This window comes from Mercenaria mercenaria, chromosome 4 (genome assembly GCF_021730395.1).
Source record: "Mercenaria mercenaria strain notata chromosome 4, MADL_Memer_1, whole genome shotgun sequence".
Taxonomy (NCBI): domain Eukaryota; kingdom Metazoa; phylum Mollusca; class Bivalvia; order Venerida; family Veneridae; genus Mercenaria; species Mercenaria mercenaria.
Genome location: NC_069364.1, coordinates 49,774,367 through 49,801,527, shown reverse-complemented (window position 1 = coordinate 49,801,527; position 27,161 = coordinate 49,774,367). Strand labels below are relative to the sequence as shown.

Below are 27,161 nucleotides of genomic sequence, written 5' to 3'. Positions count from 1 at the left end.
TAACATGTATGTTAGCTAAGCAGTAATTTGTTCTGTCTGAATGTTTTTGGTAGATATAAATTACTAACAGTCACTATCTGTGATTCACAAAATCACAACAGTAGATATAAATTACTAACAGTCACTGTGATTCACACAATCACAACAGTGATGCAAAGTTGTCATTATTCTGCTGATGTTAAACTTTTTAACAGCGATGAGATGCATAATGTAGATCCACCTTTATGTACTTAACATCTATATAATTTGCATTTGTAATGTTGTTTGAAGCAGATTGTTAAGATTTAAATATGTGCATCTAGGTTTGTTGACAGTATTTATGTGATTGTACAATACCACAGTATATATGTTATGTTACAGGGTGTTTGGTGGTACAGATCTATCAAGTTCAGCAAGGACCAGGTCCTCTTGAACACTTCCAGGCTTTACCTGTACTTCTTTAGTAAAAACCCACAGATGATCCTGAAAAGTAAGTGACGTAAAGTAGTTGTTTAACTTGGTTAACGTTTGTTCAGGTAAAATGTTTAACCCTTAGCCTGCTGACGGCAAGTGATTCTGCCTTTGCGCCCAGTGCAGACCAAGATCAGCCTACATATCTGTGCAGGCTGATCATGGTCTGCACTGTTTGCTATTCAGTCAGTAAATTTTCAGTGAACACCCCTTCGAATGTTGCCATATGACCTAAAATTGTGTCGGTGCGACGTTAAACCCAACCAACCAAAAACACCCCTTCGAATAATAAATGGTATTGCCCAAATTGAATGATGGACCAGTCCATTTTAGAACTTTAGCGGGCTAAATGTTTAATCTACTACTGGAGTTGGCTCTTGATCAGCTTTCTGGCTCTTTTAACCCTTATCATGCTGGACACGATTGATTCTGCCTTTGCGACCAGTGCAGATCATGATCAGCCTGCACATCGTCTGATCATGATCTGCACTGTTTGTCATTCAGTCAGTATCTTTTTGGTAAGCACCCCTTTTAACAGTTAATGGTACTGTCCAAATAGAAAGATGGACAAGTTCATTACAGAAATTTAGCTGGGTAAGGGTTAACTGTAGTTGGCTTATAAAGCCTACAGTGTACATATGACACAAATATTCTACCATGTGCACTGATAAAATTATAGAAATAGTAAAATATCTGATTTTACAGTTATGAGGACTTACTAAAATAACTTAGAATAGAAACCCGCCCATTCTCGCATACCAGAGGTCTACCGTGGTTCCCCGGATGAACCTCTGGCACATTTCGCCGATATTTGTGGTTTGGTTACATTACAGGTAAAACGTTTCAGCCAATCAGCGTCGTTTCACGACAAAATGTAGCGAACCAATCAAAATCGTCCGTGAAAAGCGTGACCGCGTCCTTTCATATCGATGCCGCCTTACGAGGAATATTATTATTTCTTCAGGTAAATTTCTTAACATCGAATAACAGAAATAAATCTTTATTAATCGCAATCATGGAATATCGCCTTTATCCATCGTTAGCAACTACCTTGCTTACATATTGTTTGAAATTTCAATTTGGCGTGCCAAATAGTGGCGAACATTGATTGGCTGAAACTTCTCCCGGTAGTAATTACGAGTGCGCATGCTCACCAAATAAACGACAGAAATAAATCAGAGGTTCGTCTCGGGATTTTGACGAACATCTGATGGATGAGAATGAAACCCGCCATGCTAGGTTAGGTTTCTTGGTCAAAACGTATGAGTAAACTATTCTGTATATAGCCTTATTGTTATATTACAGAGGTTATAATGGTACTAGGAGCATCATTTGAGTTTGACAAGTCTAACAACCCAGAAATTAATGAACGACCCAGTGATAATGAAGAAGTGCCACAGGTATAAATGTAGTTGTATTTTTATACTGTCATTAAAGCAGCCTCATTACTAAATATTTATCAGTTGCAGATAACACACCATTAGCCTTTTCTGTAATAGATAACTGAAAAAGGAAGACCTCATTTGTCATCATTAATTACTGATTTTAGAGTTTGTTCATCTCTTAAACTTTGTATCCTTTCCGTACACATCAGGTTTACTTCAGTTTAAATTTTATGCAGTCAGCTCTTTCAATATTTTCACTGTATGTCTTTAAAGTTCTCCTCCCTATTGTTGCTGTTTGGCTGTTGTTGCTGTTTGGCAGGTCAAAAATTATTCTTACTTGTCAAAAGATCAAAATTTTAAATATGATGTATTTTACTTCACAGCTAATGAAACAGTTACCTAACTTGGACGAGAAGAACAAGGAGCGCCCTCTGTGTTTTGGCTACAGTGTGAAAGCCAGGGCATTACTACATGCACATTTTGCAAGACTCCAGTTACCCCCTAATTCACTGGAAGAAGGTAAAAATGTTGCTCAAATCATTAGATCATTCTTTTCTCAGTTTTAATATATTGATGTTGTTCAATACATATTTGCAGTTTACTTTATGGTCGTACGGTTAAGGGAGGAAACTAAAGATTTTTTATTTTTGTTAGTCATGTCATTAGCTTTTGGTTAAAAGAAAGAAAAGTAATAGATTTGTAGTAATAGTTTTAAAGAGTATGTCAAGTCACATATCGTAACCTATCAATTTTAATTGCAGATCGCAAGTATATTTTGAAGAAATGTCCAGCACTTATCAATGAAATGATCAACATTATATCACAGCTTGTTGCTAGTGCAATGGCAAGACAAAGTAAGTCACCATGTCGTTTTTAGAGATTCCAGGATACCATCAAAGCTGATATGCATATTTTAAAAGCATTCTTTCAGGATTGTGCAAGATAGTTCAGCTTGACTTCCTCTTTCTTGCCAAGGTCTTTGTCTATCACATTTCAGATTAAGTGGTTTTTTTACATTTAACAAGTTTGTTGCGTTTAAAGATACAGCTTGTCATGACATATATATTTAAGGTCCGGTTCAGCTGAACGTCTTCAGGGCCTCTTGTTGTAACTAAACATTCATTGGGGTACTTAAAAGTTGCCTGAATGTTGTCCATACATATTACAGTTATTAGTTATAATTGTGTATGATTAGGGACATGGTAACATAAGCTGATATATCTCTTGTACTCACATAAAAAAAATCTCAAATATTTCTGATGCTGTGCCATTAAATTGTACAAAAAAATGTTTTAGGACCACTTGAGATGCCTCGGCTGGAGACAGTAGAGAGTTGTATAAAGCTTTCTCAGATGGTGATACAGGCATTGGATGCCAAGGCCAGTCCATTACAGCAGTTGCCACATATACGTCCTGATATGTTGAGACATTTTGTCACCGGGAAATCAAATGCTAAACTGATGGTTGAGAAATACCATGACTTTGTTCATTTTCAGAAAGGTGTCATGGTAAACACAAATGTTTACTGTTTATTCTGTAAATTCAATAAATAAAGGTTTTATCTTTAATTATTTAAATTCAGTTTTTCTTGTCAACTGAAAGAGTAAATTATGATTAATGTACATAAAAATTGTCCTCAAAAATGGGCCTTTGAAATACGAATTTAAGTTATGGACCCCTAATAATAATATTTAAAAAATGAAATTTGCTAACTATATTCTTAAAGTTTACTGTCTTTTGCATTGTGTTACAAATTTTAAATAGCCTTTACCTTGCCGTTTTTTTAAATCAATTTTGTATAATTTAAGGTATTTTCTCAAGCTCAAGTAGAGACAAAGTGCAAAGTGATGTCCACTGTCCAAAACGTTTGCAGAGAATACATTATACCATTAATTTTAATAAAAAACAACAAACTATTGGTAAACAATAATAAAACACAAAATAAAACACAATATTTTTCTAGGAGGCCTCAAGTAAACGGATATAATGAGACAGAATTCTAACTCCAACATTGAAAATTATGGTCGAGTGCTGTGGGAGTGTTTTAAATTTTGCTAACTTCATTCAGAAATAATCTTGGGGCAGAAGTTAAACCTACCTACATTTCTTCTACAATATGTAATCTAAAGAGTAAAGGCAAAACAGAGATTTTTTACCGCATATAACTCAGTACTTTTTAATTTGTTTGTTTTGGGTTTAACGCCGTTTTTCAACAGTATTTCAGTCATGTAACGGCGGGCAGTTAACCTAACCGGTGTTCCTGGATTCTGTACCAGTACAAACCTATTCTCCGCAAGTAGCTGCCAACTTCCCTACATGAATTAGAGGTGGAGGACTAATGATTTCAGACACAATGTCGTTTATCAAATAGTCACGGAGAACATACGCCCCGCCCGATGATCGAACTCACGACCCCGTGATCCGTAGACCAACGCTCTACCTACTGAGCTAACCGGGCGGGTGCTCAGTACTTTTTAAAGATGTCTAACTCTGCCCCCTTATGTTTCAGAGGTAAATTCACTTTGAACAGCAAGAAATTGCTCATCAAATGAAACTTTTTCACTTGTTTACAATAGATTAATAATGAAAAGGAAAAACCTGCTAGGAAAATTGGAAAATAAGGTCCCAGTGGGGCTTTTACCTACGCCCCCCCCCCCCTGAAAAAAATCAGTCGAAGTAAGTTTATTGTAGGAATTGAATACTCTTAAAAAAGGCGGTGCTCTATTTAGGGCCTAATAGCTTATTTGGTAAGAAATTGCAGATTTTCTTCAGTTTCATTTCATAAAGATTTAGTTAATTTAATATACACTATAGTTCTTTCAAAAGGAAATACCTTGTGGCAGTATGAACACTACTTTATCCTATTTCATCCCAATACTTTACAGAAGAAGAGGAAGAGGACACTGTAATGCAAGTTACCGTAGACTCTGAGGACAGCACTCTGACAGGTGATTTAATTACTCCTATTATGATATTATTGTTTTTTTACACTTTGGTCAAACTGGTTTCAGTCCTGAAATATTTTGTTCGTTGTTAATGTTTGCATGTATGTGATTTTTTTTGTATTTGATGTTTAAACAAGAGCTGTCACTAATGGTGACAAATGCCCCCGCAGCACATTGACCTTTGACCTGCTGACCCCAAAGTCAGTAGGGTTGGTGTACTCATAAAGTACTATCAGCATGTAAAGTTTGAAGGTCCTGGGTGAAGTGGATCGCGAGTAAAGTGCTTTCATGCAAAAAGTTAATGATGACCCCTGTGACCTTGACCTTTGATTTGGTGACCCCAAAGTCAGTAGGAGTGGTGTACTCAATAAGTACTATCAGCATGTGAAGTTTGAAGGTCCTGGGTGAAGTGGTTCGCGAGTAAAGTGCCTTCATGCAAAAAGATAACGTTGGCCCCTGTGACCTTGACCTTTGACCTGGTGACCCCAAAGTCAGTAGGGGTGGTGTACTCAATAAGTACTATCACCACGTGAAGTTTGAAGGTCCTGGATGCAGTGGTTCGCGAGTAAAGTGCCTTCATGCAAAAAGATAACGTTGGCCCCTGCGACCTTGACCTTTGACCTGGAGACCCCAAAGTTTGGTGTACTCAATAAGTACTATCACCACGTGAAGATTGAAGGTCCTGGGTGCAGTGGTTCGCGAGTAAAGTGCCTTCATGCAAAAAGTTAACGTTGGCCCCTGTGACCTTGACCTTTGACCTGGTGACCCCAAAGTCAGCAGGGGTAGTATACTCAGTACGTACTATCATCACGCGAAGTTTAAAGGTCCTGGGTGCAGTGGTTCGCGAGTAAAGTGCCTTCATGCAAAAAGTTAACGTTGGCCCCTGTGACCTTGACCTTTGACCTGGTGACCCCAAAATCATTAGGGGTAGTATACTCAGTAAGTGCTATCAGCATATGAAGTTTGAAGGTCCTGGGTGAAGTGGTTCGCGAGTAAAGTGCCTTCATGCAAAATATTAACGTTGGCCCCTGTGATCTTGACCTTTGATCTGGTGACCCCAAAGTCAGTAGGGATGGTATACTCAATAAGTACTATCAGCCTGAGAAGTTTGAAGGTCCTGGGTGCAGTGGTTCATGAGTAAAGTGCCTTCATGCAAAAAGTTAACGTTGTGACTAACGAACGAACGAACGAACGAACTAACGGACGGACAGTTGAAAACTAATATGCCTCCCTTCGGGGGCATAAAAATATATGACCTGTCATTTCGTTATATACAAACTTTGAACGGGGTGTTTAATTTTGATATCATTCAATTACTGATTCCCGACTTTGTGTTAGTCTGTCCAGTTTTTGCCACCTTATTTCACTATTTATATAGCTATGAAAATAATATTAAGTTTGACAATTGTATTCTTTGATGATTAAATACATTATATGAGAAACATGTATATCCTCAATTTCATTTATCAATTCGAAGTTCGGTCGCTTGAGACACTCGTTTACAATATTTACGGTTGATTTTGTTGAAACTTCACATAATGACAGAGGCTTTTGAGAGGAAGTGCAGTGTTGTACCTTGTTAAGTTTTTGAATTGTCTCCCTTTCTTACCCATAACCCTTTTGACCGGAGTATACTTCCAAAACTATTCGAGTAATAGTGTTTATTCTTTACTAAATGGAAGAGATTTGTACGAAGAAGTGCAGTGAACAAGGGCCAGAACACCACCATGCTTACTTTTTTTAATGATCTCCCTTTCTTGCTTTAATCATAACATATAACTCCAAAACTATTGATGGAATATTGTTAAATCTTCAATGAATGACAGATAACATTGTGTAGTATACAAAAACGCTACCTTGTTTACTTATTGAATTATTTCCCTTTTTGATTATTCACAACTTTTGTCAGGAGCATCAGGTTACAATACACTAAATAGCTGTTCTTCTTTATTAGCCCACCATCATCAGATGGTGGGCTATTCAAATCACTCTGCGTCCGCGGTCCGTCGTCCTTCCGTCCGTCCGTCCTTCCGTCCGTTAACAATTTCTCGTTTCCGCATCTCATCAGAAACTACTGGGGGGATTTTGACCAAACTTCGTCAGAATGATGTATTGGTACCCTAGTTGTGTCCCCCTGAAAATCAGACTGGTTCAGCAGTAAGTTACGGCCCTTTGTTTATTTCTATAATTTACATAGATTTATATAGGGAAAAACTTTGAAAATCTTCTTGTCCAAAACCACAGAGCCTAGGGCTTTGATATTTGGTATGAAGCATCATCTAGTGGTCCTCTACCAATATGATTCAGATTATTTCCTTGGGGTCTAATATGACCCCGCCTTGGGGGGTCACATGCTTTATATAGACTTATATAGGGAAAACCTATGAAAAACCTTTTGTCCAAAACCACAGGGCCTAGGGCTTTGATATTTTGTATGTGACATCATCTAGCGGTCTTCTACTAAGCTTGTTCAAATTATTCCCCTAGGGTCAAATATGGCCCCGCCCCGGGAGTCACATGGTTTACATAGATTTATATAGGGAAAAACTTTGAAAGTCTTCTTGTCCAAACCACAAAGCCTAGGGCTTTGATATTTGTAATGTAGCATCATCTAGTGGTTCTCTGCCAAGTTAGTTCAAATTATCCCCCTAGGTTCAAATATGGCCCTGCCCTGAGGGTCAAATGGTTCATATAGACTTATATTGGGAAAAGCTTTTAAAATCTTCTTGTCAATATCCTACAAAATTCAAATTTGGACCACCTGTATGGTTTTAAGTGGCAAGATGAACCCTGACACGAGTTGACCTTGATTTTGACCTAGTGACCTACTTTCACATTTCTGTAGCTACAGCCAAATTTGGACCACATGCATAGATTTGTCCACCGAAAACAACTTTGACCTTGACATTGACCTAGTGATCTTCTTTTACATTTTTGAAGGTACAGGCTTCAAATTTGGACCACATGCATAGTTTCATGTTCCAAAATGAAATTTGACATTGATTTTGACCTAGTGACCTACTTTCACATTTCTCAGGCTACAGCCTTCAAATTTGGACCACATGCATAGTTTCGTGTATCGAAACAAACTTTGACCTTGACATTGACCTAGTGACCTACTTTCACCTTTTTGACGGTACAGGCTTCAAATTTGGACCACATGCATAGTTCTGTGTTCCGAAATATAATTTTACCTAGTAACCTACTTTCACATTTCTCAAGCTACAGCCTTCAAATTTGGACCACTTGCATAATTTTGTGTACCGAAATGAACTTTGACCCTAAGCTTGACCTAGTGACCTACTTTCACATTTCTGTAGCTACAGGCTTCAGATTTAGACCACATGCATAGGACTGTGTACCAAAACAAACTTTGACCTTGAGATTGACCTAGTGACCTACTTCCACATTTTTTAAGGTACAGGCTTCAAATTTGGACCACACGCATAGATTTGTGTTCTGAAGTGAAATTTGACCTTGATTTTGACCTAGTGACCTTCTTTCACATTTCTCAAGCTACAGCCTTCAAATTTGGACCACTTGCCTAGTTTTGTGTACCGAAATAAACTTTGACCTTAAGATTGACCTAGTAACCTTTTTTCTCAAACTACAGTCTTCAAACTTAATGCACATGCATAGTTTTGTGTACAAAGAACTTTGTCCTTGAAATTGATCTAGTGACCTACTTCCACATTTCTCAAGCTACAGCTTTCAAATTTAGACCACATGCATTGACCTGTCACCACATGCACAGTGTTGTTACTGAAATGAAATTTGACCTTGAGCTAGTCAGTAAGTCTTAAAATTTGGAACACTCAAAAATGGCACATTGGTGGGCGCCAAGATCATTCTGTGATCTCTTGTTCTATATAAAAATGACATATTTCTAGTGGCTGCAACACTCATTAGGACCCATTTTAAATGTCTGTAATTTACATTTTCTTGAAGACTATTGTCAGTGCAGAATAAAAATCAAACGAAATCATGTTTGATGCACGAAAAATATTTTCAGTCAAACACACAAACTGCAAAAATCAGCTAAAATGAGACCCCAAATTGTAGGTATATTTTATGATCTAAGTATCGGTGACAAATTCTGCCATGTTCTTATTTCATTATGAAAATGCTACATACATTTAAATCATAGATCTTTCGTGTGTTTTCAGCAAAAAAATATGCAAAGAAAATAAGGAAAAAGATCTACAGGGCAAAAAGACTGAAGACTATTTGAAATTGTGCCAGTTTCATTTGAAATATACAAGTAACCTTAATACATGAAAAAATACAAGGTTTTAGCTTGATACCAACAGTTTTCCATTTCCACTCTCATCTGACCAGATTTCATTTTTTGTCATTTTTCAAGTTTTATGGCATTTCCAGTAAGATAATCCTAATCGCAGCCTAGTTTTGCCATGTTTTGTCATTTTCTACTCTATTCTGCATTCAAATTACCCGTTTAAACTTAAATATAAAATAGAAAAAGTGGAAACTCCACAGGTCGCTCAACACAACAAAAACGAAAATGTTGCAGGCTCGGTTTGATTGAGCCTGTTCATGGACGGTAGTGGAAATGCATGCTACCGTCCACGCCCTCTAGCCCCGGGTTGAGCAGAATTCAACATTTACATATGCTAAAATTACAAAAAGCAATTTAGAGCCATCCGCAGATGTATTCAAACGGCGGTGAACATGGAACCTTCAATGATACACGTGTTGAGGCGTGTAATTCCATGAAGAGCGGCGTTTGGTCCCCAGATAAAATAAAGGGTTTGCCCCAAACGAGAAAACAATGGGCAGAACTAAACAAACTGGAATATAGGAAGCGGATCTGAGGTTATGGAGCCTACGTATCACAGGAACTGTCAAAAGTCAAAATTAAAAAGCAGGCACCATATCCAAGGGGTGATTAAACAATACCAAGGCTATGAAAGCGCGGAAGTCTTGGAACCACCCAGGCCGAAATGGTCATGTTGAGAAACTAAACAGTACCAACAACACGACATAAAAGTCGTGCTGAACGATCTGAGAAGATCGAAATATAACAGCCCTGATTGAACCCATTTTACCTCTGACTGCTAAAAATTAGTACTACTTAGGCTACAAATATGCAGTTTTGGAAAAAGAAAGTACACCAAAAACAGCGAAAGTGTGACCTGTTTGTGTTTTATCCATATTTACAGCAAAATTGCGATAAATCTGTCATTTTCTATAAAATTCTAATCAAAGTAGCCCATTTCCACCGTCATCTGACCGAATTCATTTTTGTTTTTGTTCTCTTATCAGAAACCTGATCTGTATACATTAATTACCTATTTAAACTGCTAAATGATCAGTTTTACCTCTGATTGATAAAATTTAGCATTCCGTAGGCTACAAATATCTGGGATGCAGTTTTTGGAAAAATACACCTAAAACAGTGAATCTGTGACATTTTTTTGTGTTTTATCAACATTCGCAGTAAAATTGAAATACATTTGTCATTTTGTATAAAATGTCTTATCAAAATAGCCCATTTCCACCCTCATCTGACCACATTTCAACTTTTGTTACAACACACTAAATAGCTGTTCTTTATTCTATATAAAAATGGTATATTTCCAATGTCTACAGCACACACCAGGTCCCATTTTAAATGTCTGTTAGTTACATTTTCTTGAAGATTATTGTCAGTGCTGAGTAAAAATCAAAAGAAAATTGTGGATCATTTTTGATGCAAGAAAAATATTTTCAGTCAAACACACAAACTGCAAAATTAGCTAATAACGAGATCCCAAATTGTAGTGGTGGTGTATGATCTAAGTATCCATGACAAATTCTGTCATTATGAAAATGCTACCTACATGTGAAGCATAGATCTGTCACATGATTCAGAAAAAAAATGTGCAAAGAAAATAAAGAAAATAGCTCTTCAGGGCAAAAAAGCTGAGGACTACATGTATTTGAATCCGCCATTGTGCGACTACCATTTTATTCGCGCAGTTTTTCTTTTTACTGTTTCTATGCCACAACAAAACTGAAAAACTTTAAAAGGGATAGCAAATGACTGGGGCTATTGGGGATGAAGTACATTGTACAAGAACCATAACTGTCTTGCTTACTTTTTGAGTTGTCTCCCTTTTTCGAGTGCACTTGCTCAATGCATCAATCTTAAAGTGTTCAAGGGATTTTATTCAGACTGCATACAAAAATAAAAGATCTTAATGGCGAACTGCATAGTACAAGAACCATAATTCGACCTTGCTTACATTTGGAATTACTTTCCTTTATTTAATTTACTCATTACACGTTTGTTTAGAGCAAACCTTTTGAAAGAGATTCTATTACACCCTTACGCAATGACAGAGGTCGTTTAAAGGAAGTGCAATGTACAAGAATCATAACTCTACCTTGCTTACTATTTTAATTCTCCCCTTTATTGAATTTACATGTTCAAGGCATAACTCTTTTAAGTACTGACGGGATTTTATTGAAATTATGGCAAAGATGGAGGACATTGAGGAAGACAGCCTCTAGCATGTTCAATTCTGTAAATACATGTATTTTCATTATAAGTATAACTGCAAAACTATTATGCGGGTTTTGTTAAAACTTTACACAGTGGCAGAAGATATAGAGAGGAGCTGCACTGCACAAGAACCATAACTCTACTTACTTTTCTTCTTAAAATATCTCTGTTTAGTAAATTTGAAACTTTTGAAAAGGCCGAGTTATATTTGTCGAGGAGGGTTGATCGTTAATATTGTAAGAACTTGGGCCCCACTGTATCGTAAAGGTTTTGTTTCTTTCTGTATATACATGTATATATAAGCAATAAAATATGATTAAACTAAATCTTGTTTTCACTTTATTTTAATTTATTTCTTGGCGTTCTTTGAACAACAATTTACATACTATGCGTTATTTCAAAATTTGGCCTCTTCTTGGTTACCTTTATCAAATACCATTTGCTTTAGGAGGGGACTCCTGACGTTTACTCGTCACTTGGGCTCAAAATAGTGTACCCAGTTACATCCCAAGTGAGCGAAATCAAAAATCATTCTTTAATTGTAATTTTCATATGTTTTTAAAGATTTTATTATATTTCAAACGTTTGCACTTTTGGTCCGGAATCTAAAAAGGGGACATGTCTACCGCAAATCTGCTTTAATTTGAAGCAGTTTGTTAGAAAAAAGTAATATGATAGGCAGTACCAGTATAGATGCTTCGTTGATATGCTATCTAAGAAACTAGATAACGCTCATGCTTGTCTAAAGTTGACTTAACAGCATCAATGTTTGCAGTTTACTGCATTAACAAGCCTGTTGCATGGAAGCTCTCTTGCAAGTAATCTTTATGCTCTGAATAGCCCAGAGAAAAACGTTCTTAACGCCTATGCAAAACTACTATGAACAGAAACTAAGTCTGTTTTGTGGAACTTTTAAAGCAAACCTTGGCTTTGATGTGAGCCATTATTTCTAAATTTTCTTTGAGTATTTTTTACTGTGCATGGATACGTAAAATTTACGTATAATGCAAAATGAAGAAGATCTCGATTTTATTTGTTTTCTGTACTAATTGAAACTTAATTTTGCTTTTATATTAAAAACACAATCCGAACTGACGCAGGAGTTTCTACAAAATCCCTCTAAAAATTTTAAAAGATTCATTTTAGGTTCATTTATGCAATATGTTCATTAATACTTTTATCACTTTCGCTAATACATGTCTATACAAATGTATAAATATATACATATATATACTTTTTTATTAGCATAGATAACTTATTTTTCTCCCGCAAATTTCGTCTTTTATCGATGAATTTGTTTCACAGGCATGATATCTCGGCAAAATTTGATATCCATCCGGATAGTTCAGCCCTTGACTTACTCAAAACTGCGAAATTTGGCACCGTCCGCTCTCTAACTTGAGTCGGTCTTATTTAACGTTCACTAAAGTTGGCCAGAATGTTTATGGGTGTAATACCTGTGCCAGATATGATAGCCAGCGGGATAGGTCCTGTCACTCATGCGTTCATTGAATAACTTAAAATTACGAAAACAGAAGACAATATCCGATTAATTAATAACGTAACCAGTTCTTATCAAACTGTTATCAAACTCAGAAAGTTTATGGACATGGTATTTCGGCCACTTTTGATAATCAGCATGACAGGCTAAGTCGCTGTGGCTCTTGCATTGCTTAAAATTGCGAATCACATGATTTCTAAAAAAATCTTTGAACTCAACCATACTTTATATAGAATGTGTATCTCTATAAAAGCTGATCTGGCTTGATTACGGGCCAGTTTATATATGTATCTCAGCAGTTATGAACCTTGAATTAGTAAAAAATGAGAACATTTGTTTACTTAACAAAAAGAGTGTTTTAAAAGTCAATGTTACGTGTGTATATTGTGATATTTTTAAGTTATTGCTTACAAATAAAAGAGCACTTGCTGATTCGGGATTATTCTGTATTTGGCAATTGATCTGGATACATTGAATGTCCTTTCCGTCAGTATTTAATTCTCTTTTACACATTTCAGTGGTTGGTATGGTTATTGGCATAATCGTAGGGATTTTTGGGTTAGTTGCTTCCATTCACAAATGTGTAAGGTAAGTAAGTTAAATTTTCTTAGCCCATAACGACACGACGGGTCATGCGTAACACCAAGCCACCTAGCTCAAAGGTCGAGGTCACACTTGGATGTCAAATGCCGGTTGTGTTTTTTTGTTCCTGTCCGGTTCATAACTCTATAATCCTTGAAGAGAGTCTAATATTACACGGCACAAATGTATCACATAATGAAACAATGTGCCATGCACAACACCAAGATCCCTATTTAAAAGGTCAAGGTCACATTCAGATGTCAAAGATCGATAGCTTTTTTTCAGCCCATAACTTATCTCCCATCAAAGGATTTTAATATTACTTCACACCAATGTTCCCCATAATGAAACTTTGTGTCATGCATAACACCTAGATCTCAAACTCAAAGATCAAGATCACATTTGCAGTCAAAGTTCAAAAGGGTTTCTTTTTCAGATCCATACCATAAATGTAATCTTTACCAAACATTTACCTAAATAATACATATCAGATACCACGTCATTTCAAATCAAGCAGTGTGAGGGACAAGAACTTTTTCAAAAGTAGTCTCTCATTTATTGTTTAAAATGATGTAATAGGATGGTTTTGCATTAGTCCATTCCACTGGCACCAGACCAGAAAGAAAATGCCTCTGTACATGTTATACCCTACCCATAGGTATTCTATAAGAACCATGGTCGTGAACGGGAAAATATACTAACCCATGTCAATCGCGCATTTAATACCTAAAACACGCAGTTCGGTAAATGTGTACTATGGATATTAAACAAGTGATAATTGATCTTGCGTTGCGTACCGGTCACATTTCTTCAATACTTCTTATCTTAGAAAAACAACGCGTAGTTTACAGTTTTTTTCAACGTTACACAAAAAGACTTGCTTGAACTTCCCTGGTGAAGTTCCGGTCTAGATTACAAAACCATTCTGACAGGCTTGTGTGAAAATGTTTGTCAGTCGTCATTTTACTACACATGTACGATAACATGTGTACATGCAGCATAAATGATGTGCGTGAAATTAACCAGAGCAGCCAGAGTAGCTAGAGTTCAGCCAGAGTAGGCAGAGTTCAGCCAGAAAAGTCAGAACTCTGGTTACTCTGGCTGGCCAGAGTGGCCGGAGTTCAGCAAGTGTAGCCAGAACTCTGGTTACTCTGGCTGGCCAGAGTAGCCAGAGTTCAGCAAGAGTAGCCAGAGTTCAGCCATTATCCAAAACTCTGGTTACTCTGGCTGGCCAGAGTAGCCAGAATTCAACCAGAGTTGGCAGAGTTTATAGACTTTTTACATGTTCTGGCTACTCTGGTCAGCCAAAGTAGCCACAGTAGCCCGAGTCACCAGGATATCATTTGTTCTCGTTACTCTGGCTATTTCTAACAGAGTAGCCAGAGTTCAGCCAGAGTTTCTAGGATTTTAACATGTTCTGGCAGAGTAGCCAGAGAAACTAGGTCTCGTGTTCGCAAAACATTTTCAGTCTTAGCTGAGTTTGATTATGAAACTTAGTATGTCATTTCTATCTAAATAGCATATTTAAAACTGAATTTCAAGTTAATAACTATTTTCGAGTGGTAAACTAAAGTAGCTCTGGTTACTCTGACTGGCCAGAGTAGCCAGAGTTTCTAGGGTTTTAACATGTTCTGGCTACTCTGGTAAGCCAGAGTAGCCAGAGTAACCAGATCCCATGTTCGCCAAACATTTTCAGTCTTAGCTGAATTTGATTTTGATATTTAATATGTTTTTTCTTTCTAAATAGCATGTTTAAAACTGAATTTCAAGTTAATAACTATTTTCAATTGGCTATTTAGGGTAGCCAGAGTAGCCAGAACTCTGGTTACTCTGGTTGGCCAGAGTAGGCAGAGTTCAGCCAGAGTAGCCAGAACTCTGGTTACTCTGGCTGGCCAGATTAGGCAGAGTTCAGCCAGAGTAGCAAGACTTAATTAGGATTTTAACATGTTCTGACTACTCATACCGGGAAGCGTAACATCAATGCTTGAAACTCTTAAAGGCACTCGCTACAGTTTTTCCGGACTGGTCGATATTTACGCTAACACCGTGCCAACTTGTAATCGATGTAGCTCACTGCAGAGCTGGTGCGGTCTTCTGTACATGCCCGGAAGTGATTATCTAATGTCGCGTACGGCAAAACTTCGCAAATTATTGTATGTTCGCATACATTTAATGTGCAAAATGTATGATATACTGACTTAAGGTTAGGATAAGTATTACCATGGTTACAAAATTTAAAGTACTTTTCGTTCAAATTGCTTCAATCCGACATATACTGGAGTCTGTTATTTATACCAGCGCCCAAACTCTGCATTGAGTCACAGTTGTTTCTAATCCCGTACCGTACCCGTACCGTACATTCGTAAACTATAGGTTTTGTTAAAAAAGGGCGGAAACTTTCATCGTTCTATGCCATCAAAACGCTTCAGAAACACCTTAAAATCCGCTTTTAAAGATATCTGCCGTTTGATAATTATATGTATATTTCTAAGTCATTTGCTCAAACACTGAAAGAGTATTTCGTACCAACCTGTGTTGTATAAATGCCCGCCACACCCCACCTCGTTGTAATTTGATTTAAGCGAAATCTAATATGGTGACCTATCAATTTTCTTTTTGTTTTAGATTAGGTAGACATAACCAAAGGTATGTGCAGAGTTTGATTAAATTCTATTATGTGAAACTCGATAAAATAGCAGAAGTACCAACTTAAAACTGACAAAAATATGCAAAAATAGCCCTTGGGTCTGCTGAACAAGTATTCCTTTCTTTACAAAATCATGTTCTTTTGATTTCTCTGAGCATGTTTCAAATAGACATATTGTTTTCCGTTATAAAAATGCTTAGATAATCAAATATATGCTGATTATTGTACTTTACTGAAATATATTTTAGGATTACAGAAATTTTGAAAAATGTTTAAAATAGCACCATATCTAGGGGCAAATATAATTGAAACAAAGCTGGTGACCTAGTATTTTTATTTCATTTTTCAATACATCATAACATGGTCTTTTAATACAAAACATTTCATCAAAATCTATTATTGAGAAAAAAAACACGAAACTGTAGCGAGCGTCCTTAAATGGCAGACACTAGAACTTGAAGAATACATGAATCGTGAATAATGTTGTACAAATAACCATTAATTAAATCATTCAGTTTCAGTTTTAATATTGCATATGCCATGTTTTTGTGATTTTCCTACATATCTGCGATATGTCACATGTTAATTGTTAAGCGCCCTTGCACATATATCTTATATTAAATGGGCGCTCAACAAATCTGGTATAATAATAATAATAATAATAATAATAATCTAATAATAATAAAATAAAAGTTTTTTTTCTGCAGTGGATGCAATATAATGTTACAGTATTCTAATTGTGGGCGAACGTATGTTTTAGGCAGTTCCTTTGCTATTATTGTTATTACATTGTACATATTTTTTATCAATCTGAGAGTGTTACTAGCTTTTGAAGATGTAATTTCAATATGTGTTTCCAAGTTAAGCCATAACTAATAGTAATCTCAAGATATTTAGCATTTTCTGTAGTTTTTAGTTCTTGATTAAGTAATTTTTATGGAAATATGATATTTTTTCTTTTTTCCCCATTTTGACTCTTAAAAAGTCCCACTTGCCAATGCTACATGTAAAATATCTTAACTCTTGTCATTACAATTATTTTGAGAAGATTTTAAAAGAATTTCCTGTAAGACTTTGCAAGTTCATTAGCACAAGCGGGGGACTATTTTGACATCAGGGGACATGATTTGCTAAATTTTAAGAGAGGCATTCACTAGGTTATGCTACATACAAAATATATATAGTCTGGGCCTTAAGGAAATAAAAATATTTTTAAAGGATTTAATATATTACTCCGTGTGAGACTTAAAGCCCCAAGGCAGATCCAGTACGACCCCGTAGTCCATGATTTGAACAATTTTGAAAGAGATGTACTAGCCAATGCTTCTTGCAAAATATCTAAGCTCTTGGTCTTGTGATACTTGAGAAGAGTTTTAAGGTTTTACTATATAAAATGGAATAAGTACTGAGTTCAGTCAAAGAACCTAACTCAATCTGATAGACAAGACAAAAGTTGATCACAAAGTTTCACCTTGTCACACAGTGACACCTGAGCAAAAAAAATCAAGTATAATGTATGAGGATCAATCAATATATAATGGGAACTAGTAAATTTGTATCCACTTATGTCCTGAAAACCATTCTTCAAGGTATCATTTAACAACATGACCTAGTAAGTGACTAAATGTGACTCTTATTCAACTTGTCTTTGATACCATCCTAATGTGACAACGTTTATAGCAGACTGAAGGCACAAGGTAACTGCTAGAGTGATGAGGAACACGAATTTAATGTATTATTTGTCTATGTGAACATATTATATATCAGTTGCCTGTACTGTGAAGTCCTAATTGAATATGACATTGATATTTTTTTACCAATATAACATGTTAATAGTTTCGTAACAGTTTTGTTGAAGATTTACTAGGTATGCCAACGTTTCAAGAGGTTATACAAATATATCAAGAAAACAATATACCCAAGTGGCAATTGCAAGCAAATAATAACAAAACATGGCAACGGTATAATAATGACAAGAAATCTTTCGAAAGTTATAAAATATCAAGCTATACATGCATGTTACAAACAGCACTATATTAAAGCAACTGAATGTACTACAAGTTTTATACATGTTTTCTATTTGGAAAATTCATTTATACATGTGTGGTAAGTCAATTCCTAAAAGCAAATAGTTAACCTTACACCGTTGTTCATGTATTGAGTGGTACAAAAACAATTTTATCAACAAGAGCTGTCGGATGACAGCGCGCTCGACTATTCGAAGAATTGATTGAAGAATGGGGTCAAAATATTACTACAGATTTTCAGACAAAAGAAAAAATAAATTAGACAAGCCATGCTCCTGTATTTGTTGATTTCGATAAGTCTTGCACTAATGGCAAATTGTGACCATGATGGTAATAAAATGTTCAAAGTTTCAAAGTCAAACAGTTTAATCAAAATATGGAATGGTATGGAAAAATTAACTGATTTCCAAGTTCAAAAAGGGACATAATTCAGCAAAAATAGTTGTCAGAAGTATGTATTTTTGCCTACAGTTAGAAATCATGATGATAAACAAGATTTTAAAGTTTAAAAGCCATATGTGAAATAATTTTGACAAAACTTGGACTTGTACGAAAACAGAACCAACTTCAAAGTCCAAAAAGGGCCATAATTCAATTAAAATAGATGACAGAGTTATGTAGCCTACAGATAGAGACTATAATACTGAACAAGTGTTAAAAGTTTCAAAGTCATATGTCAAACACTTTACACAAAATTATGAATCCGTACGAAAAGCTTAACTAAGATTTCTAAGTCAAAAGGGGCTATAATTCAGTCTAAATCCTTGATGGAGTTATGTAATTTTGCCTATAACAGGACATAGTGATAGAAAACAAGCCAGCCAGAGTAACCAGAGCAAATGAGAGCCTGGTGACTCGGACTGCTCCGGGTACTCTGGCTGACCAGAGTAGTCAGAACATGTTAAATTCCTAGAAAGTCTTGCTACTCTGGCTGAACTCTGGCTACTCTGACTACTCCAGAGAAACCAGGTTTCTGGCTACTCTGGCAACTCTATAGCCACTTGAAAATAGTAATAAACTTAAAATTCAGTTTAACCATGCTATCTAGATAGAAATGACATATTAAGTTTCATAATCAAACTCAGCTAAGAGGGAAAATGTTTTGCGAACCAGGTTACTTTGGCTACTCTTAAAATCCTAGAAACTCTGGCTACTCTTGTCAGCCAGACTAACCAGAGCAAATGAAATTCTGGTGACTCGGGCTACTCTGGATACTCTGGCTGACCAGAGTAGCCAGAACATTTTAACATCCTAGAAACTCTGGCTTTTCTGGTTGAACTCTGGCTACTCTGGCTGAACTCTGGCTACTCTGGCCAGCCAGAGTAACCAGAGTTCTGACTTCTCTGGCTACTCTGGCTAAACTCTGGCTACTCTGGCTGCTCTGGCTAATTTTACGCACATGCATAAATGTACAAAATGAATTAAAAAAACAGAACAGATGTATACCATTACCAATATATAGTTTTGTTGTATAATCAATGAATCATATATGAATATATTTAGAATGTTATAATGCGCATGCTCAGTATCTTCCCGCCACACATATACCTGGAATATCTAGTGGTCAGTAAAATTTAGAACGATCAATACGTGTTTGTGTTCTCTCTCTAGCACACAATCTGTGGCTATATAATAACAGAATAAACACCAAATAAAACATGGTGGCAGAATAGTTTGAATACAGTATGTGACAGTAAAACTTCTGACAATATAACAGTCATATAAGAAATCAAGGGATTTTTTTTAAATTGTAACGTTTACAAGTGAATTAACTTAGGACTGTGAATAATCACCAGCAAAATCCTCGAATGGACTGGAGTTCAAAGGACTTAAACAATGCGTTTAAGAGATTCAAGGAACATGCGGAGTTCATGTTTAAAGGACCGTTAGCTAGCAAAACGGTGGAAATTCAGTGCAACTATTTAATGTTGTGGGTCGGCGAGAAGGGACGACAAATATACTCAACATGGGACCTATCCAATGAGCAGTAAAAGAAATTAAAATCATATTACGACAAATTCGAAGAATATTGCAAACCAAAAAGTAACATCATATAAAACAGGTATCTTTTCAAATCCAGAAAGCAACAAGAAAGTGAACCATTCGAACAGTTTGTTACAGAATTCAATAAGTTAATCAAGGACTGTGATTATCCGGCGGGCATACAACATGATCTTATCCGGGACCACATTGTTTTCGGAGTAAGATCGAGCAAAGTTTGAGAGAAGTTAATCATGGAAAGTTCTGACCTGACACTAGAAAAATGCATGGATGTAGCTCATACGTATGAATTGAGCCAGTCGCAAGCGCAAGCAATCGCAACCGGATCGCAAATACCTCAACAGTCTGTTGACGCAATAAATCGACACCGGGGACGAGGAAACAGCAGGCATGATCAGACTTCATACCGGAAAGACCGGAAGATGCCGCAGCAGCAACAAAGAGGATATCAACGAGGGCAGAACAAAAAATGCGAACAATGCGGAAATAAAGCCTCGAGTGCTTTAAATAACTGTCCAGCACAGGGACAAAAGTGTTTCAACTGTGGACGTTTAAATCACTTTTCAAAGCAGTGCAAATCTAAATCAGTGCACGAATTACATAATGATGGTGACAATTTGGATTACAAATGCGAATCGGACAGTGAGAATGACCAATAAATCTTTGTACACACGGTTAATTCTTTTTCATCTACTCCTGATCAAATTTTTGTAAATGTTTTGATTGGCACGAAAGATGATTTTTCAAATGTAAGTTGTAAAATTGACACGAGGATTTCTTTCTTTCGAGTAGTGCGTTTCGAGTTAAAAAGTGAGTTTCGAGTTAAAAAAGTGAGTTTCGAGTTAGAAAAGTGAGTTTCGAGTTGGAAAAGTGAGTTTCGAGTTAAATATTAAAAAGTGAGTTTCGAGTTAAAAAAGTGAGTATCGAGTTAAAAAAAAAAGTGAGTTTCGAGTTCAATTTTAAAAAGTGAGTTTCGAGCTAAAAAAGTGAGTTTCGAGATAAATTTTAGAAAGGTAAGTTTCGAGTTAAATTTTAACAATGGATTATGAAATGCTTAATGATTTTAAATAAAACAGTCTGTAATATAAAAAAATAAATAACTATTTAACGGGAATATATGTTTACTGGTTTGTGACGAATACTCTCGAGACAGAAGTGCAGTATATTCCGTCATATTATACGCGGGGGACAAGTATATTCAAGCTAATATAGAACAGTTTTATATCTCTAATAAGACATTATTACATCGTCTATCAAGCAAATATTGTAAGAGACGACTGTTTACAGTGTTAAACAATTAAAGAATTTTCACCCTCTAATGATTTTGATAATACTCATTCTGTTATTTATTTGCATTGTATCTATCTGTATAGATGATCAATCTTAAATCTAAATAAATTCTTCGTTCGTTTCTGTTCTGTTCTGCTAATGTCCATGCCAAAACTGAACTGTCACTACTAGCACATTTGACATCTCCCAATGATCAGTTTAATGTTCGATTCTAACGATAAAGGCTACTCGAAATAACTGTTGTTTGGTCATTAGTTAATGAACGTAATGGGTAACTTGATGTGAATCATCAGATAATTAAATTTAGTGGACAAGATGTTTTTGCTCCTCACACCATTTTGGTCTCGAAGGTCAAGTAACTGTTATTTATGAATTGATATTTATTAATTATTTGTTTGTTTATTATAGTCAAATCTGCATACATACGTTATATACAATGTATTCATATACAAAGACAACTAAAACTATTGTAAGCAGCCAGTCTTTTCAGACTTATAAATGACTATCATAGATAAGTATTAAAATTATCTATTAAATATTTAAAAAGCATTTATATAAACCGTACTCTGTATCAGTGATACGTATTTATTATCACAGTTAGTACTAAGAACCATATTTATAGACACAAGATAAATTTGTGAAGCTGGCATTAATCCTGACTGGTTCATGTTTAAAAAAGATGTACATGTACTAAGAAAGATTACATAGACTATGGAAACTAGAAATAAAAAATGGCACACAAGTGCATTAAAAACATATTTAAGATAATGGATAATACTTCAGATCAGATCGAGAGCAACCTGGTTAATGCCAGCTTCCCCAAATTTTTTTACCATCATAGCATTTCAGAAAGTGATTAAAACTAATCAAATGATGTAAAAAAAGTCTTAAATTCTATGTAAGATTATTTACACAAATACAAATTGCGGCGGTCTAAAATTTTGCAACAGGTTTTGGCAACAGATCTTATTAACAATGGGTTTGTAAATAGGTATTTCAGTTGTTCATGTTCTGACAAATTATTGAAATTTTTATTGCCTTTAACTACATAACTGAAAAGAGACTCCCTTAAATCATTATACATGGAACATTCTAGAAGCGGTTATTAAGTAACAATAAAATGGTCATTAATGAACCATGCCTCTAAAATGACATTCTGGTGTTATATACGAGGGTTGTCCCAGAAAATCGCAAACGCTTTTTATTATTTTGAAAATAACTGACGCAACAAATAATTGTTTTAACTGGTGTTATTTCAGGACTATAGAGCTTAAAATTAAATATCTGTCATATTATTTCATTACCCGAAATCAAAACCAAAAGAAAACGTGCAATATTCTCAATTTAATTCAATATTTTTAATCTTTGAATAAATATGATATAATCAATACAAAGTATTCAAAAGCGTGAGTAGCTTTTCCTAAAATATTGGGATATTGTGGCCACTCAAGGTTTAAACGAGTAACCAGACAAACCAGCCAATTCAGCCGGGTAACCAGCCCAAATTGTAGGTAACAAATCAGCCGACCAAAAGAAGACCAGGCGTGCTCCGAGTCTACATTCTAACCCATGACCAGCAAAATTTACTTATTTACAGAAAAACAACTTTTAACATGACACAACTTTCATCAATGCTACGGTTCACTACGACGGACGAAATGACAGACGAGTGATATCTTCCATTATCCTACGGGCAACCACAGCAATAATGAAAAATACCAAACGTGTCACCAAACCGGACACAGCACTGTAGTGACCAGCATCAGCAAGTATGACTCCTTAGCCATAACGGAAATCTAGCTGGATAACCAGCTAGAATCACCAAGCAAAGCAAGGCAAGGCAAGGCAAGGCAATGTATCCCTTGGGCAAGGCTATATAGAGCTAGGCAAGGCTATAACGCAACGCTATAAAGATATTACCAGAGTACTAGGACAATACCTTTTGTACACCACTACTCGATGCCACGCAAGTTGTCTATAAAAATGACCCTCCAAAAGAGAATTGAAATGCTCTGGCTCTAGTCCCCGATTCACGTTGGTAACTCGCGCGAGCCGAAAACCAGAACCAGAGTTATATACATTTTGAATAAAGTACTTACTTGACAGTAAATAAAAATGTTAAAGTATGCTACGCCCAGTCAACTTCCGATCGGCAGAATTTTTCCCCGCCACAATAAATTTTATTGAAATTTATCCCCCGAAAATTCTGGAGAGAAACGATTTTAAATACTTGCTTATAAACTTCAATACTTCAAGCAAATTTTAAGAGCTCTTCAATAATTTTGCAAATCTTATTTATTCAGATATGTTTCTCAGAATGGCATCTTTAATGAAGTCTAAATAAAATTCAAGGCCAACTAGATTTAAATCAACTCCGTCGGGACGACGAAAAGGCTGTTTCTGCGTCAATATCTGTTGAAATTATGTCTGCCCTTCCCGACTCTAATACAATTTTACGACCGATTCTGTTCAGTCGTTTGCGTTTAGTTTCGATAGGAATGTATCCCCCTCTTGACCCCGGCCAGACCTGTCTTGGCAGAATATCTAACCATATAATCATTGTCTGCGGAAAGGCGTCTCTAAGGTAAACTATCTCTTGCCGTATGAGATTTCCAATATCTGGGGTTTTGAATTGGAGTAAATCGTTACCACCTAGATTGATCATGATTACTCTAAGCGGTGAAGACAGAAGAACCTGTGTCTCTATGTGTTGTCTAAATCCGCTCCAACCCATACCTCTCTTACCCCACCATGCAACTGACACTCCCTCTATGTTTAAGTTAGGTTTTCCAGTGGCTGTAGCATGTGTCCCCGCCCAATACGGGATTGAATCACCAACAATCCAAACATCTAAATGTAAAAATAACGGTACTGAACTATATGTTTATGAATACCGAATCGTTCATATATCCTTAATTAAGAAGTTAACGTATATATGTCTTATAGCAATCTGATGACCAACGGCCCAGTTTCATTATTGTTTCTGACGGATAACCCTGAGCCGCCAGGTCAGTCGCCCTACCAATTCTGAAACTGTGTGACCTGAAATGTCCAGAATTGTAACGCGTTTTACCGATAGCCATTGATAACACGCTAGAAAATTGAGACCTAGTCACAACAGTGCCGTTTTCGTGGCACAAAAGGAGAGTTTGATGTTTAGGCCGTATTTTCAAAAACTCCATTAGTTTAAAAACCGGACAAATAACATTGTTTTGCCTGGGTAATTTAATAAAGGCTGGCTTTCCTTTTTGGTTTGTTTTATAATGACGAAGACGGATTACAACATACTGATTTTTTTGATAAAAACAAATATCGTCAATGTGTATGGCGTGATTTAATTGAAACGAGCGTGTTGCTGTCAATTCACAGACCCGAAAAAGACCAAAATAAGCTATTGTAAATAAAGCTGAGAAAAGTACTGTTTCATATCTATCATAGCAAACGGTTGGTAGTTTGTTGCAAATTTCTACCAGAATATTCATAGTTAGCGGCGCCCGTTTATCGTAAGTTGACCTACTTCTGTGACAACCTTCTAAAATCTTTCTTAATAGAAAGTTGTCATTTAGACTATAATAACCATTAATTTTATGAAAATAATTTATTCCCGCCAAATATGATGTAATTGATCTTGGTGATAGTCCCTTTTCAAATCAAAAGGATATGAACAATATAATATGTGCTAATGGAATTGGCCATAAAAAGGCGAGGTTATAATTATTCTTAAATTTCTCAAACACATTTAATGCCGTATTGTATGCTAGCGATGAATTTGGTGCTAAAGATGAATAAACGAGTTGTCTTGCTCTAGACTGAAAATGTTCCACAGAAAAGAGGGCACCAGACTGGGTTCGAGGTCCGCTTCTGGGGCGAGCTCCGTGAATCGTGTCAACTGTGAACGAGATAAACAGACACAAATAGTATTTTCATGACCTGGGACATGGGCTGCTTTAATCCAAATATTCAGCTTTAGACAACGTAATGTAATCAACCTTATCAGACACATAACCCTTTCGGCTTTGGATGATAATTTATTTAAAATATGAACGACTGCAATGTTGTCACAGTTGAATTTAATCTTTTTGTCGGCTAGCTGAGGACCCCAAACAAATAATGCAACCATTATTGGAAACAATTCGAGAACTGTAATGTCCAAAGTAATGCCTAGCCTGTGCCATTCAGCCGGCCATTTTGCATGACACCAGTGACCTTGAAAGTAAATTCCAAACCCTAGATTTTCGCCGCCTGCACTTTCGGTGAACAGTTGTACGTCAGCATTGGAAACCCAATATCTGTCGTGAAAAAGTGATAAACCATTAAAATCCTTTAGAAATGTCAGCCACATATATAAGTCTAATCTAATTCCCCTTTTAAGACGAAGACGGTAGAAGGGTTTTGAAAGACCGCAGATTGAGTCTATTAAACGGCGAGAAAAAGGCCTGCCCATCGGTATGGCACGACAGCAAAAATTCAGAGAGCCTATGAGTGATTGCATCTTTTTTAAGGTAGTTTTTTGGTGAGATAGCATCTCATTGATTTTCTGAATCACTTCTTGAATTTTTGTTAAAGGTATTCTTACAGTCATATGTTTAGCGTCGAGTTCTAAACCTAAGAATACCAAGATTTCTTTAGGAGTCTCTGTTTTTTCTTCCTCTAAAGGGACGCCAAGTTCTGTCATAATTTCGCAGAAAATTTTCAAAGCCTGAGTACAGGCTTGTGTATTTTTCCCAGCACCCAAGAAATCATCTAAAAAATGTATTAATCCGCCCGACTTCAATTTTCTTTTAACACAAGACTCTAAAAATCTAGAAAATCTCTCGAAAGTTATACAACTTATCGAAGCACCAAATGGCAAGGCTTTATCAAAGTAAAATTTTTCTTGAAAACAAAAACCTATTAATTCAAAATCTGCCGGTTTTATTGGTAATTATCTATAAGCATTGCGGATGTCTGTTTTGAACATTTTATAATTTTGTCCTAATTCTTGAACCAGTCTAACGGTCTCGTCAAAACTTGTGTATTGAACCGAACATAATGCGGGGTCAATAAAATCATTCACCGATTCGCCTGGAGAATAGGATAAATGGTGAATCATCCTAAATTCACCCGGTGTTTTCTTTGGGACAAGGCCGATTAGTGACACAATTAAATTTGGTAACGGTCGTTCTGTAAAAGGACCGGTACCCTGCCAGCAGAGATTTCCTTATTTATTTTGGATTTTATTAGATCAGGATTTAGAACAGAGGATCGTAAATTTTTAGAGTTTCTGGGTGCACGTGGCCCTGTGTATTGAATAGGAAACCCGTGCGTAAAACCATCAAGCAAGAAATCGGACTCCTGTTTGTCATAAAATTGTAAGTATTTTTTCAATGGGAAAATTTTAATTGGCGACTTCGCTAAATTGTATTTATCTAAGTTAGATTGATTTTCTTGGTGCTGTGATTCCCTTTTAATTTCTTCTTGGGGGCCTAAAGGTGCCCCGCCTATTGAATGGTCTCCCACGAAAAAAATTGCTAGATGTAGATTGGGACTGGGGCAGGTATGCCTGGTCTTGTGCATTTAAGCTGTGGGTGCGGGCCTTGGCATTTTGAGCATGTATGACTAAATCTGCAATTAGGCCAAGTGCAGTTGCCGGTATTAAAATCATTGCACGGATACCTATATGAATTTAATGGGGTTCTCGGAACTGGCCTCAATTGCATACAACGCCACCATAAATCATTATTGATTTTTGACCAGGATGACGGTGAGACAGCTTGACGTAAGCGAAATTGCTCATCATATTCCCGCCAGCTCAAAGACCCTTGTCTCATCGCAGCTAATATTGTACA

At 36.2% G+C, this 27,161-nt stretch overlaps 1 protein-coding gene across 1 annotated transcript in view; it reads left to right on the top strand.

Annotated features, from left to right (window-relative positions):
- LOC123551635 (translocation protein SEC63 homolog) overlaps positions 1 to 20,033 on the top strand; it is a 28,442-nt gene extending 8,409 nt beyond the window's left edge. The window contains exons 8-13 of the mRNA XM_053542182.1: positions 361 to 469; positions 1,756 to 1,850; positions 2,219 to 2,354; positions 2,597 to 2,689; positions 3,132 to 3,343; positions 19,839 to 20,033. Coding sequence (XP_053398157.1) covers positions 361 to 469; positions 1,756 to 1,850; positions 2,219 to 2,354; positions 2,597 to 2,689; positions 3,132 to 3,343; positions 19,839 to 20,033 — 840 coding nt within the window. The remainder of the gene's footprint in view (positions 1 to 360; positions 470 to 1,755; positions 1,851 to 2,218; positions 2,355 to 2,596; positions 2,690 to 3,131; positions 3,344 to 19,838) is intronic.
- Positions 20,034 to 27,161: the final 7,128 nt, after the last annotated feature.